The sequence below is a fragment of the Struthio camelus genome, chromosome 2, assembly GCF_040807025.1.
Source record: "Struthio camelus isolate bStrCam1 chromosome 2, bStrCam1.hap1, whole genome shotgun sequence".
Lineage (NCBI taxonomy): Eukaryota > Metazoa > Chordata > Aves > Struthioniformes > Struthionidae > Struthio > Struthio camelus.
The window spans coordinates 54,251,645-54,267,433 of record NC_090943.1 but is presented as its reverse complement, the minus strand read 5'-3'; the positions used below and the strand labels follow the sequence as shown (position 1 = coordinate 54,267,433).

At 36.4% G+C, this 15,789-nt stretch overlaps 1 protein-coding gene across 1 annotated transcript in view; it reads left to right on the top strand.

Moving 5' to 3' along the window:
• Positions 1-15,789, top strand: part of LRRFIP2 (LRR binding FLII interacting protein 2) — a 61,060-nt gene that overhangs the window by 718 nt on the left and 44,553 nt on the right. The window contains exon 2 of the mRNA XM_068935813.1: positions 10,236-10,385. Within this exon, the coding sequence (XP_068791914.1) occupies positions 10,296-10,385 (90 nt within the window). The 5' untranslated portion in view covers positions 10,236-10,295. The remainder of the gene's footprint in view (positions 1-10,235; positions 10,386-15,789) is intronic.

Sequence of the window (15,789 nt, the reverse complement as noted above, 5' to 3'; positions counted from 1 at the left end):
GCAGGCTTTCTGCTTCTTTTTTAGCTGGGCTTTTTTGGTTTCAAATCACACTTACTCTGTGTGTGTGTGTGTTTTTTTTTTTTTTTCTTAATATGCTCTGCTGTTATAATTGCAAAGAAAATATTGTGATATTATCTGATCTCAAAAGAGATCAGTGCCTTCCTGAGTTTGGAAGAAGCCTGAAAACATAGCTCTGGGCTGTGATCTGCCTCATACATTTGAGGGTTGCCAGTTTAGATCCTAAGATGATACTTTCACCAATAACAAAAACGTGTTACAATGAATCTGTATAACCTATTCAGCGACTCCCTCATTCTGGAGAGACCTCTAACTATCTTAGGCTTGAAATGAGGAAGAAGGTGTATGATCAATTTTATTGCTTCAAAGTGACAATTTTATCTTCCAACATCTTTGGAGATCTTGTGGCCTTTTTTTTTTTTTTTTTTTTTGTAGTTTTCCTGTAAGATCAAATCAATGCTTGTCTTGTGAGTTCTTTAAACTTTCATTGCGTCTTTGCTGGCAACTATTTAAATATATGACCTTTGGGGCCCAGAAATAGATAGCTTTTTAATACATGCCTGCTTCCCTAGTTAATGTAATTGCTTAGTGATGATGTGAGACTAGACGGAAGGTGCTCTAGCAATATGAAATACTATTTGACAGACATGACATGCTGTACCTAATGTTTGTGTTACTTGGGCTTAGAAATGTTTACCTTAGAGTGTGAAGTCAGTTTTACCTGAACTGAGCTGTCTCTACCTGAGAACTTGTGAATATAGGAAAGTTTTGTGAAATGTGTGAGGTGTAAGTTTGTTGCCCTTAAATGTCAGTAACTTTTATGAAATGACTCCAAGGGAAAGAGCTCATTTGCATTGCAACTCTTATTACACAGATGACAGTATTTTAACATATGCAAATTTTAGAAAGCACAGTTTAAATTGGAATCCAAGTCATAGGGCTTTGTGTATGACATGTTACACTTTTATATAGAAAACAAACCAGACTTTCATATAGTTAGTGTGAAAATTGTAGCGCCAATATATCAAATGGAAAAAAAAAAAAAAAACCTCTAGAATAGTGTAACATATATATACCTCCAATAGATAATGCTAGCAGAGAATGAGAAACCAGTACCTAAGAGGTTTGATACTGACTATGTTGTTGGCTGTATTTGTAAAATCCTGGTGTGAAGTGGTGTGGTGATACTTACAGGGCTGTACAGTTCAGTAGTATGTGCTAGTGAGAGAGAGCTTTCTGAGAAAATAATCAGGTTTATTATCTTGACTTATCTGGATACTAAGTAACGTGTAATTGTACACAATGGACAGATGGTTTGTTTATGTACTCTTACATATCCTACAAAGTTTTTAATGTATCGTGCAAAATGTTTTATGTAAATATTACTGTGTGGTTTTGAAGGTGATAAAATTCATTATTATTATTTTTATTGTGTAGTCATGTATCATTAGAGCTACTGCAAAAGGAGAGGTGAAGGAGCACCACCCATAGAGGCCAAATGGGAACAAATATTTCTAAGCCTACTGGCTGCTATCTCAGTAGAGAGTTAGAGTTATGTCAGTTGATGAAGCAGCAGCAGGTGGAAAAAGCTCTAAGGGATACCCAGGCAAAATTGCCCTGCTTGATGCTGTAGTGTTTCTTCACTGTACTGAACTGTAGCAATAGTAAAAAAAAAAGGGTGTAGGCGTTTTCTAAATAGGAAATTGTTAATGGAAAAATATCTTAAATAGTTGCAACTTGTTACTGAATGTGGGCTGTTACCATGGGGCTCTTTGTTTGTTTAATTCATTAAAAAAACAGAGCCTCAATATAGTAGCAGTATGTTTTTTTTAATGAGTAATAGATCTTTCTTTTGCAAAATGACACAAGGATACTCATTTTGAAAAAGCTGACAGTGTAAAAATGCTGTCTGCTTCATTTTAGAATAAACACTTAAACAGGATTCTTCTGACTTTGTTTTTTATTATGCATTCCCACCACTGGTGCTGATTATTAATGTTGCCATTTCCTCATATTTTAAAATCACAGTTGATTTCTTAGTCTGTTTCTGGAACTTCAGCACTACAGGAGCACTGATTACAGAAACGTCCAGCTGTGCTATACCACTTCTCTGAAACCTACATATGCTTCACGTTGTGCCCTGAGCTATCCTTTGTGAATGGCCATTATGAGAGCTTTACAGATATTTCTCATCTCTGGTGATTATATCCTGTACCTAACACTTTATCATAATGTGAAGTAATAGTATCTGCAAGTGCAGCTGTTGGCAACTGACTGACAAAGAAACCATAGTTCATATTAGTATCTCATAGTAAAATAAGTGCCAGTGCTTGAAGTGAGCCAGTGTGATCTGCATGGTGATGTCTCAGATTCTTGGTGATTTGAGATTACAGGAGGAGGTCACCAAAGATAGTTTGGAGATGCTTGGTGGCCCTACAGAACTGTAGGGTACATTGGTACAGCTACTGTATTGCATTGTTTTTAGCTTATCAATGCTAGCCAGACATAGCTGCAGTTTATAGCTCCGTCAGGCAACACTTTTACACACTGTAAAATGGCTTTTTGATTATCTTAACTGGTGAGCTTTTGTTCCTCTGTAGCTCCATAATGTTAAAGGATTAAGGGATTTCAGCTCCTTCTGAGGAATTGTCATTCTCTTTTGAAACACCATGAACTCAGCTAAATTTTGTTTCTCAGATTTTAAAACAGCAAATAAACTGTGAATATGTGTTATGGGGGTAAGTTGTGCAGTTCTCAGCTTGTAGTGGGCTAACTTTCACCTATCCAAAGGGTAACTCTTTCTTGAAGAAGGCAGAAGTTTTGTGCCAGCGGACAGAATTTGAGACAAATAACTCTTTTAATGGAAACATCATTCATGAATTGTAGTAGCTTTACTTCCATTGCAGTGATATAAACGTAATCTTTCAGTAGACAGTAATTATATCCCTTTCTCAGTCTTTGTTTTTTTGTTTTAATGTTAGGCTCTTTTACTCATATTACCAGCTCTTTTTTGCACTGGTTCTAGAGTGAATTAAATCTTTTCTGAGAAGGGTGTTGAGAATGAAAATTCTAAATGAGTTCTCTAAATTATTGCATAAGTAACTGTTAATTTCTACCCTCTCCCTTTTTGGTGGGTCGTAATGGGACTATGACCCCTTTAGTGGGTCATAGTCACCATTTGATTGGTTAGTACGTGCAGTTCCTTTTCGTAAGTGTTTTTGGGCCTGTTTTTCAATTGAAATACTCACTAGTTCCAAAGAACATGCCCTTGAATGTTAGTTACTGGGAAAGACTATTATGTCAGTCTTCTGTAACTTAACTCAGGTAAAGTCGTATTATATTTCTATTCTATGTTCATTGACTTCCCTGTCTCCTTGAGCTTGCTCTCAGCATACAGCACTAAAAGTAAAAGCTAAGGAGATTGTAGTTTCCAGCATGATTTCTTCTCCTCCCTAAATAACATAAATGCTACTTCTGCTGTTTTACAGTAATAATAACAACAGCTCTGATTTGTTAATACATCCTTGTTGCTAGAGCTGCAGTTTCATGAAACAGTTCTTCCAAATTTCTGGGACTGGAATTTTCCACTGTACTCCTGAGCATATTAAGTTTTAGAATTTTGCTTTAGTTTTGCGTATAGTAGCTTCCATACCTTCAGTCTCGCTGTCTACCCTGTATTTACACCATTGTTGGTAGTATTGATTTGTTGAAGCGAAGGGCAAGCATGCGATGAATTCATGAAGTCTAGTTAAATCCTTTAATTTCACCTCTTATCATCATTGCGTAGTAGCCCTGCTTCTTAGCTCTTTCTTTAGTTAGGTGTCTGGAAAAGCTTTTGCTCTCTAGTGTATTTCACAAGAATGTTCTTTTGGTATTTTTAATGTTTGTAGTACTGCTATAAATAAAAACAAACAAGTAGTGATTCATTTTAATCAGCAAAATTAGATTATTTTGTGGCTGAGTGTCCTTTCTCTCTTGCTGCTTATATTCATCCTCTATATCATTAATGTCTCTCTAATTATTCATCCAAGTAATCTTTGTTCAGATTTTTTTTCTTTGAGGTTTTTATGGTTTTTATTTCAAGAAATTCTAGCCCTCCTCTGTATTCAAATTTATGAGTTCCTGTCTCCTGTTGACTTCATTTCCTTTTTGCTCTTATGAAATGAAGGACGTTGCCCAGTAATTGCAAAAGCTGAGAGCTGTATCTTGTTTGTTAAGACTGATAAATTTCTGTATCAAACCTAGATTTTCATATACCCTAATTGTGAATTTGTATTCAGCTGATAACCTATAGTGACCAACTTCTCAGTAGTATTTATCTGTCTTATCATATTTCAGAGATAGTTAGCATATCCGCAACAGGAGAAGTCAGCAGGATTCTGTAGAACCTCTTTTATGTTCCATTTGATTCATTTACAGATATTTGAAGATGCGTGGCAGCTCTAAACATTAACTTTGCCAGAGGATAACCAAAGTCATGTAAGAAGTTTTGGGGATATTACGCATAAAAGGTGCAGCTCCTTCCCAGGATTAAAAGAATCGACTTTCTTTAAAGAGATACAGACTGCTGTATCTGTGTCTTTAGACTCCAAATATAGATGCTACTCGTTCATATTCCAGTATTAGGAAGCCAGAGCCTGGTTCTAACAACCAGTGATTATAGAGCAGGGCTGCTCCTTTCTATCGCTGGATCAAACATACAGAGATTGTTTCTACACAGGTGAATTTGAACTATCTTGCAGTGTTATTTGACAGAGAAAAGCAGAGTTTCAGTCTATTTATTTATAGCCTGTTCACGCTGTAGTATCTGAATGCCTTGCATGTATGTGATGCCAAGTATACTGGCAGAGACCAGGCATCAGAACAGGTGGTGCCACTGAAGGTGGCAAATGATATAGCCTTAAAGTGTAGCGTGACTTTTCTTTTATATAAGACACATCACAATTTTAGGAAGAGAAAAGGAAACAAAGAGAACCTTTACACTGCAAGTCTAGAGTTAAACGCTGCTGTCTACTCGTTCTCCTGTTACCTTTTAACTTCAGGAAATGATGAAATTTATACATACCTGAAGTGAAGACAAATGAGAGAGGGAACCTGGGGAACTTCCTAACAGTTTTTCTGATTTGCTTGGGGATTTCAGGGATTTTAATTTGGGGGAATTAAATACAGCAGAAGCTAAGTCAAGCAAAGGTGCCTTGTTTTACCCCCTCTTGTGCTAAAGCTGGCATGATCTAGGGAGAACCTGATAACAGCAACTTACTATTGATAGAATAGAAAAATCCACTGCATCCTGACCACATATGCTCCTAATAAAGCATTCTAATGTAGAAGACTTCATGTATAAGCTACTCTTCAACAGTGCTGCCAGTATTTATGCAGTCATTGTGCTATTAGTATCTACTTTTAAGGTTTTTTTAAAAACATGCAAAGTAAAGAAGTTGTAGCATTGTAGCATAAAGTATTCTCTCATAATATCTTAATGTTAACTCCCTTTTCATAAAGAATTAAAGGGCTGCTTAAGGTTGATGGAGGAGAGTCATAAGGTTTCAGACACTTACAGAAGCTTTTCTGGTAGCTAAAACTGCAGTGAATTTTAGGATAAGGAGTAAATGGAATTGAAATAATGATATTTTGAGACCACCGAACATAAGGGCTCTTTTGGAAGAGAGGAAAAAACCATGGTACTCACTTGACGCTTCCAGTGATTCTTTGACAGCATGTCACCTCCCTGGTCGCCTTTATTAAAACCTAAATATATTAAAATTGAAAGTTCAGTGTTGCTTCATTAGTTATCTGAAAGTAACTTGACCTACAATAAGAACTAAATACTTAATAGACGTGACTCAGGAATTCTGAACTGTAAATAAAGCAGACAGTTCTGTAATTTCCCTTTAACATCTTCTATAGTTTAGGTAGACTGGTATAACAAACTGTTCTTTGTGTGCTTTTGTTTGTTTGGGGCTTTTCAAGTTAATTTTCTGTAAATCTATGATTATGGCCTGTATTAAATTCTTATATCATACAGGAAAAAACATTCTCCTGTAACTTACAAGTTATAGAAGTGAAGCACCTAAGGAATATTTCTGCATGCATCTGAAATATTTATCACCTTAAACTTTTCTGAGAAGTAACATCATCACAGCTTTAGTATTAGATTTATAAGTTTGTAATAGAACTGGAGCTCTTTACTGCAAAATTGTATAATGAGACATGAAATATTCTGAGCTATGTCAGCTAGATAAAAGTTCTGTGGAACAGAAGAAACTGCGACAAAAACCGTGAAGGAATACTAAAACATCTTACTAAAGATTGTTTATGTTGTAGTTTGTGGACGCTCTCAATAGTAATTATAGAATCATAGAATCGTTTATGTTGGAAGGGACTTCTGGATGTCTCTGGGTCCAACCATTTGCTCACAGTGTGGTCAGTTAGAGTAGGTTGTTGAGGGCCTTGCCCAGACAAATTTTGAGTATCTTCAATGCTGGAGAAACCACAGCCTCTCTAGGCCCCTCTTCCAGTGTTTAACTACTCTCTCTTCTGGGGTGCAGGTTCCCCTACTTGCACATGCTTCCTGTTGGAGATGCGGGTGCTCCAGATTTACGTGTACCCATACTGCTCCCTAGAATCTGCTAGTGCTCATGCTAGTGAGCTTATACCTCACCAGCTCACGTGCCCAAGCAAGGTATGTGTTCTCCTTGCTTGTTGTACCCTGCACGGTCAGCCCACTAGCTGGAGTGCAGGCAACTTGCGGCGTCCAACAGGGAGGCTACGCTGTCTGGCCTAGGCAGAAGTTGTGATGCCAGCAGAGCAACTTCTGGCAGTATCAAACCACTCTTTGACTGCTGGTGTTTCTACTCCAGGGCTTCTCCCCGCTGGTGCAGGTTTTTGTGCTTCTTTTATACTTCTTTTCAAGCCTACTCCTTTGCTGCAGAAGTCTCTGTAATTGAGTAGTTACTATTTAATCTAGCTGATTGCTTTCTTCCTCTTTAACATGATCAGTCTGGAGCAAACATACTCTTCGACAGCTTTGCATATTTGATTCACACATACTCATATTCCTGTATTCACAGGTGGTGTTATAAAGGCCATTTTGCCAAGGGTGGGCCCTGCAAGGGCTCCACACATGTCCCCGGCCTCAATGAGTAATGTCCCATAGTCTTTTTGGTCTTCCTTTTGCTGCCGATGTCCTTATAGAAGCCTCTCTTGTTGTACTTTGCAGCCTTTGGTTTTGACTCCAGCTGAGCTTTGGCTTACTAATTCATCCTTGTATACAAAGGCATTTTTTCCATATTTCTCCAGGTAGCCTGTTGCTGCTTTCTTTTCTTGTGGTTGAGCTCAGTCAGGAGTTTCATTTTCATCCTTGACAAGCGTGGCAGATGGCGGGCATGGATGCCACATTTGCTTGCCTTACTGCACAATGAATTCTGTACAGTTGTGCTACGGTGAGACTGAAATTAAGAGCTTTTTGCTCATTGAAAATATTTGCATTTAGATTTTTTAATCCACTATGATTCGTATATACATTAAGTAACTATTGTCAGTCTGAACATGGCTATACTAAAAATAGCTATATAAACTATTACAATCCATTCCCTGAATCAGTCTAGCAGTTAAGAGAATCTTACTGAATTCATGAACCACAGTTAATTGTCTATTAGAAGTGGCGTGTTGTTTAAAAGATGTTCACGGGTGCAGTTCAAGTTTGTTATGTGCAGTTACTCTGCAATTTAGTTAAGAAATGCAACTTTAAATGGGCAAATTAAAGTAACTTAATTTCAGATTCGATGGTATTTTTAGTAGATAATTTGAGTTGTATTACAGGAACTAATTTATCATAATATTATTTCTTGACTCTGGTAATATATATAACCTTCTAAAACTCTTTAAAAGCAACAGAGTATTATTTTATGCATTGATACAACTTCTACTTAGTGCTCTACTTGCTTTTTTTATTTGAAGCCAGCCAAGAATTACTGAAAAGTGATGGAGGTTTTTGGAGAGCTTTCTCAAATGTGGGCAGCAGCTTGTACTTCTCAGCTTGAATATCAGCCTCTGAGACATCAGAACTGCTTTCTGGGTATAAATATCTAAGTTCATCTGAGTAAAAGATGAATTTTATTGCTTGCTTGTTTTTAGACTAATCTACTCAATAAGAGTGTTTTTTAATAGCAGCAGTACTTGTCCCTCAAGACCTTAATTCAGAGTCTCCCTTCACTATGGGTTCAACCTCTGCTTTCCTGCTTCTAAGAACCGTCCCATCCTGTAGGATGAGAATGAGGCTGGAATCTTGTATTTATTGTTGAGAAGTGTGCTGCTATTTAACCCCCTAAATAAAGCCAAAACCAAAAAATCATGTTGTGAAGGAGGCACAAATAAATTAAAGCATGAGCTACAGGCAGATGATATAGACACTTTTTGGGAGACAAGTCCTGTCCAAATGCCTTTCTTTTTATCCAAAACTCTGCACTGCAAAATGAACAAGCCTATGGAAGAATGGATGAAGGTGCTTGTTCCCCTCCTGCCTATCAGAAGTGTGTTCATCACTGAGCTACAGAACTGCGCCTTCACATACTACTATATTTTTGTTCTTAAGTACTCTTCCACAAACACTGCAAACTCTCCTTTAGGGATTTTATGTAATGGAGCTGTTGTGCACCGTCAGCACTGGGTACGTTTTGTGTTGGTTTCAGAACAGCAGCTGGAAATAAACAAGATTATACTGCGTAATAGTGGTATGTGTCCTATGCAGATATGTTTAAAAAGGGTAACTGCCAGTTTTAAGTCTTTGTTTTCTTTTCTCACATCAACAAATAGCGTTTCCTTCCTCTAAACGCATAGAAAACCGTAAAATACATGCAGCAGTTGAAGCAGAGAAAGACCTCCTCCAAGGAAGAGAGGAATAGAGGCATGAAGTTATTGGGGGCGGGCGGGGGGGGGGGGAGGAGAGGAAGGAATTACAGAAGCTAGAACACAAAAAAGAGAACTGTGATGCTACTTGATATCTTTGAGTTCTAGGAAGTACCCTGTATGTTCTGACTTTGTGATTGGTGTATAAAGATAAATTAAGAAATGTACTTGCACAAAAAAAAAAATCCTCATCAAATTCTTTTTTTGTTTTTTGATCAAATTGAAGGGAATTCTTGAGTATCTGCTGGTTGGCTCCAGTCTCCATGGAGTATGAAAGCAGTTCAACCTTTTTTTTTTTTTTTTTTTTGAAAGGGGATTGCCAGTATAATTCCATGCTAGGCCATTTCTATTTGCATGGAAGGAAATCTTTGTTCTAAATAAGGTATTTTCCCAAGCTCTGTGTGGGACGCTTACCTCTTTCATATCAAATAGCTGAATTGCTGCCAAATTCTGATCTGGTGTTTGGAAGGGCCTGGATGTCTGGAAGTAGGGTTTCTTTAGGGTTTTTGAAGAAATTAGTTGTGTATGGTGTGTGTTGTGGTGGTGGGTTTTTTTAAATGAGTAATGTTTTGCCACCTGTGGCTGTATATGTAAAAGCATGTTGCATTTTGGTTTGGTGGTGATTTTGATAGCCTTGCAATTGATGACAGGGGTGTTCAGAAGAAGACTACAGGGTATTTTATGTATGACAGTAGATATAACTTTATATGTTTCTCTCTTCATTTTCCAGATTAGGAATCTTGTTAGGCAACAGAATTGTTTGTTTGTCCAGAAATGCCTTTACTATCATAGGTGGCATATGTTTTTCTCATTGGATTTTAAAGCTGCTTTGAAATGTATATAAGCCTCTTGTAGCTGCTTAGTTGCTTTGAAAAGGCTATCTGCTGAATCTTTCTCTTTTTATAGGGGTATTTACTTCTTGAACCATTGTTGCCTATAGGTTCTCCAAAGTCTATAAAATTAAACAGATACTTATTTTTAGGAGCTGTGAAAAGTGACAGGGTACTTGCATGTCTTTCGTTAGCGGAAGTTGACAGCTGTGCACACCCAAGCACTTTGAAGCCATAGGTTCAAAACTGATGGGTTTTATTTGGCAGAATTCTTAACAGGGAAAAACTTAACTGTGCTTTTGTGCCTTGTAGAGTGCAAGGGCATTTTATAAAGCTTCCCCAGACTTTGTGATAGAATTTTCCCAGAAATACGACCGCTAGAGAAATTTGTGCCAATGTCATGTAAGTTTCTTGACTATTATATAGATTAAAAAAAAAAAATTTGGGAAATTTATTGCTATTTATTTTTTTTAATTCCAGATCTGAAAACTGAGCTTTTTTCCTGTCCACTCTTGCAAATACAGAACCTAGAGAACAGAAATGGGGACTCCTGGATCAGGAAGGAAAAGGACTCCAGTGAAAGACAGATTTTCTGCGGAAGATGAAGCTTTAAGTAACATTGCCAGAGAGGTTTGTTAATTTAAAATTATCTTAATTTTCAAATGTGGATGAAAACAACTCAGTTAACGCAATGTCTAGAAAAATTTTAATTAATTGAGCTGTGCATTAAAAATGTCAAGTATAATTATGACAATCAAAAAAGGAACATTTTCAACTACTACAGTATTTCAGTAAATGTCACTTTATAATGAGACATGTCTTGTATGATTTAATGTAATTTTATAAGGTCACACTTAAACCTCAGCAGGTATTTCTACATGTAGTTACGTGCTTTTAATAATTGTTGTCTCAAGATGAATGAGAAATCCAATTGCTATCTTCATCTAAAGCTAAAAAAGAACTCCACGTTTATCCCATTGCATTATGTAATGTGCTTAAGATAACCAGTGCTATCTGTTAGTGTTGAATGTGTAATAGTCATTATGAAAATGATTAAGTGTTAACAAACTTATTCTATTTCAAATGTTAAGTCATAGATCTGTCAAAATAATATATATACTGTCCCAGAACTTTCTTAGCAGAGTCACCAGCTCAAAAATAGAATTCTGGAGGTAACCAACCAAAAAATGCTATTAACAAGAAGTTGATAAAAGTAGAGTTTTGTCCCACCATTTATAGGAAGGAGATAGATGGAGTTCAGAGTCCTACAGACCTCTGTTTGGACTTGAGTTTTTCTGAGAAAAAACATTGTTGACGGTTGAACAAAAACCTTAGTACAGCTTGTATGGAAGGAGATAACATAGCTCAAAAGTTCTCTATCTAAAAAGCTGCTCACCCGATTGACATAAATACAAAAAGTAGATTCTTAATTTTTTTAATATATACATATATACACACACAGAAATCTTATGTATATGCTTGTATATATGTATTTATTATATTAAAAGTAACATCATAAGACAAAACAGGTGATAGGTCTTTGAAAACACAGCTACTGTTTTTAAGTCGTCATTTCTGACTGTAAACAAAGGAAATGCTCTGTCAGCAAAAAGTTGTTTTCATGTATTTGATAAGTTTCTAAAAGGCTACATTGACACCAAATCTAATGGAAGTTCTCACAGCACCAGCTACCTTCTTTGTGGGGCTTTGGGCCATGTGATCTCTCTCTCTCTCTCTCCTCAAGTTCCATCTCTCAGTTTGGGGGGAAAAATATTTAAAGGAGGAGAAGGAATCTGTCTTTAAATTTCCCTCAGTTGTTCTATGAGCAGTCCCAATAGAGAAACGTCAACTTACAACCTAGTTAGCCTAGAAGAAAAGATAGCTTCAATGAAAAGATGTAATAAGTATTATCTTAGAATTATTGCCGTTTGTAGGGTTTTATGTTCTCTTTTGCCCCCATCCCACCTCAGCTGAAATTGAGCATGAGTGTATATTAAACAAAAGTTTTTTTTTTTTCCACTTAATGCTAATTTAAGCTAATGCTAGGTTTGCATCTGGAGGTGTTATCTCACAGGGATGAACTGAGTTGTATACGTCTATTCCAGGGCCAAATATGATGTGAAGTCGTCCCTCCTTTCTATCAAAACCAAACTGGAAACAACTTGTTGAAAAACTTATGAAATACTGAACAGTATATCTGATTAATATAAATCTACTGAGATATCTATAATTATGCTGCTTCACTTAGGGATATGCATTTATTTCATAGTGTCTTTAACACTGTTTTATGTCTATTAATAATTTTTAGGCTCTGTTTGAATCAAGTTGTTCTAAGTGTTCCTTTTTTGTGTTTTTTTATCATTGTTAGAATGACTCTTTTCTTCCTTTCTAATGTTCTAGCATTTTTCTGTACTTTTATGGTCAACTTTCATAGCTTTTTAGGGAGAAGGGAATTCAATGTTTTTTAAAATAAAATGATTTCTTACCTGTACATTTTCATTTTCCAGGTTGTACGTAACATCATACAATGTTTTCTTTTGTATTCCCATCTCCAGGTTTCAGTTTGAGTCTTAGTTCTACTTGCTATTCATTTTTAGAAATTGTAAGAAAAATTGTCATCATGAATGTTTCTTGTGACAACGCATACTACTGTCATGTTGTTTAACCCTTGATCCCTGTGGGACAAGCTGACCTTTTTTGATCCTGCATCAGATAGCAGTTATTGTCATTGCATTGCTTGCAGTAAATCATGGCCAACTTACTCTAAAGAAAATATTTTTATTACTTTAAAGGAAAAAATGCATTTCTTAAGGTATAACAGCAGAAGCCAGTTAATAAAACTTAGTTTTGTCTTTAATCACAGCTGGCTTCACTGTGCCATACCAATGCCTTATCATTTGAGACTAGAGAGCTGTTTCTGTTTTACTGGCTTATGGCATGCCAATTCTCAGTGCATGAATATATAAAATAAGTACACCATCTCAGTTTTTGTTAGCACTGAGATCAAGCCCTCTATCTCAGCAACATGGCTTGTTTGTCTTTTTATTGTCAAAGGATATTCTTCTGAAATTACTTTTTTAGCAAATGTTACTTGCAACAGTTGAATTCAGTCTTCTGATCCACAGATCAGATGTCTTATGAGGGAAATGTTCCGTGAAGTTGTTCTAGGCATCAGGAAATACTAATCAGAACATGCTGAAACAAAAGGTTGGCACTCGAGAATGATCTTGGGGCGGGGCGGGGCGGGGGAAGACATCATGGAAGTGTTCTGGGGTTCAGAGCAGTCATAGAATGGCGCTGGGATTTGGAGGCAGCTTGTCTGTAACATTGGCAAAGGCTTTTAGTGTAGTAGTGTATGAAGTTTAGGATTTATTTTTCTCCAAAATTCAGATTTCAGGGGGCACTAATATCATTCTTCCTCCCTACTCTAATTTGACAAAAATGACATTTCTTAATTCTGGCAGATGCATCAAACGCGTATCCTCTTTTCAGTAGCAACCCAGCCGTCTGCACTCTAGGAAGTTTCAGGTGAAGGATTCTTTGGTACTGATCCAATAAAGCTGTTTCTGTGCAGTTGAACTGGTTGAACGTAGTCTGTCTTATTGTTTGAAAATAGTTACTGAAAGACCAGGTCATTATCATGGGATCTGAAGAGTTTGGTCAAACTATTTCCTCTTTGTTGGACAGCTTTAGTTTTCACTCTTTCCTCTGCATCAGAGAACTTTTCCTTTGGTAGTTTATTTTCCCCTTCACTCCTCGTAGCCTTCAAGCTCTGTTATGTAGAGAGTCCTTTTGTATCTTTTGCTTGCTGTGGGAGCTGGTTGCAGACATCAGGAATAAAGAATCCTAAACCTTTTAAGTCATGCAGATTGCAAGATTTCGTTGTTTATAGTTCTAGGAAAAAATCCTTGTGAGTGATTAGAGAAAGAGTAGGCACATCAAAAATTAATATAGAAGATAGATATATCGGAGGAGGTTTAAGAAATGTTTGGGACAGGAGTGCTGCCTCAGGTCCAGGAGATGGTAAGAAGATGAGGAGTTTAGTAGTGAGAATAGGAAATGTGGAAGAAAAGAGCAGCAGAAAATAAAGCAAGGACCTTGTTTACTTAATATGAGATGATGAAATAAGCGTTACACTGCAGTGTGTAGTACTGTATTAAGAAATAAGACGCACCTTTTGAAAATACTCATGCTTATTCTTTGCCAGAGCTGGTAGAGAGTCCAGGGTCTTCAATGACATGCCCTGATGACAGAAACTGAACGTGGTAGCTAGGCAGAGGTAGTTGACTTGTTCACAACTGCCATCTTGTGGAAGAGATACCCTCCCTTGCTTGAGCCTCATATATACTGGAAAACGTAGGCTTGTAAAAACTGCATCTCCCTTGACTAGTTAAGAGTTGTATATAGTGTTACTCATGCTGGCAGTGTCATTTAAAACTGTATTTAATTAAAAAGTATTCATGTGTTTTCTGTAGTTGAATGATATATATTTTATTATAGCCCTTTTTTTTATCTGTATGAAGCTTTTGCTCTGAATCTGAGCTAATTGAGGAACCTCCTTCTCTATAGTATAAAAATTAAAAACAAATTACTATAAATTCCTTCTGAAATTCCTTCTTGCAAGCAAGGGGAAGGAGAAAAATGTCTGTCTAAACTATATAGTTCTGCTTATTCTTGCTCAGCATTAGGTGGGAGGAAAGCTCGTACCACATTAATTCTGTATACTAGTAAGCTTTTTTCCTGATTTTTTTTTTTTTTTATGCGCATCCTTTGATATCTTGGTGAAGGACTTCATTGTCACAGTGAAGACACTAAGAAAAAACATTTCAAAAATGGAAGACTCCAGACTAATCGTATAAAGACATTCAAACCCAAATCTGATCTTTTTCCCTTTCTCTTTTCTTGCCAAAAGCATCATGGATTTAACTGAAGAACTAAATACTATTTCTAGAAGCTGAGGTAAAATGGTTTCAAAGATTTGCAAAAGATTTTGGCAGTGCATATATAAAAAATGAGGGAAGCAAAGAAAAAAAAAAAAGCAGTAAGCAGAGACAACTTTCTAAATCATTACAAATAGTTGTTAGTAATTGATTCTAGGTGAAAATAAGGAAACTGACAGACCGTATCGTCTGTAATGGAAAGAGAATGTTCTGTTTCTAACCAGGTTTTTAATAAGCATATACAATAAAATAACTTAGTTGGATAGAACTGATTGCTGCTTCTAGCTAGCTTAACTACTTGAGGACAGCCATAATAGATATATTCTTTTGGAGTGAAATGGTGCTTATGCAGATGCATTGAAATGCTACTTTATTTTTGCATATAATTTTTTAATATCTGTTTTAAAATGAAGAATTCCAGAACTTGGCAGTGAATGGGTGCCTTTGTTCTGTTACACAGAGCAGAGCTGATATCTAAAGAAATGCAGACAGAACATTTGGTTTACAATCACATTTGTCCTTAGGATGGAAGATAAAAGATAAGGAATAATGAATGTGCATTTGTGTACAAAAAACCCTAAAACTACAGAACGATCCTTGTTTTATATCCTAATAAAGTTTTGAGGGCCTCTTCTTTGTGCTTCTTTTCTTTCTATCAAGTCTCTTGTTATGAGGATTTCATTTTCAGTCTGTGTTACTTCCTTTCTTGAATAAATTCCATATAAAATCATTATATCTCTACCTTATGGCTCCTCTTTGCCCTCCTGAATATACAACCGAGGGATTCCTTTCCATTCTAGCTGTTGGTGTAAGTATACAAGTTTGGAGACCACATCGCTTACTTGCATTTGCAGTCAGGGTCTGAGATAACTGAAGTTTCTTATTTCTTTATAGCAGTTGCAAATTCCCTTTAGAAGCTTTTCAAATTTCTTAGGTTTTGGACCGTCCAGAGCGTGATTATTACATCAGAAAATAGGAATTCGGTATGTGATTTCACTTTTTATCAAGCTGTACTACCGTTAGGTGAAATTGTAGTGCAGTTTTATCATAACTGCTTGTCTAATCTAAAGATTATACACAGAATAATGAGTGCC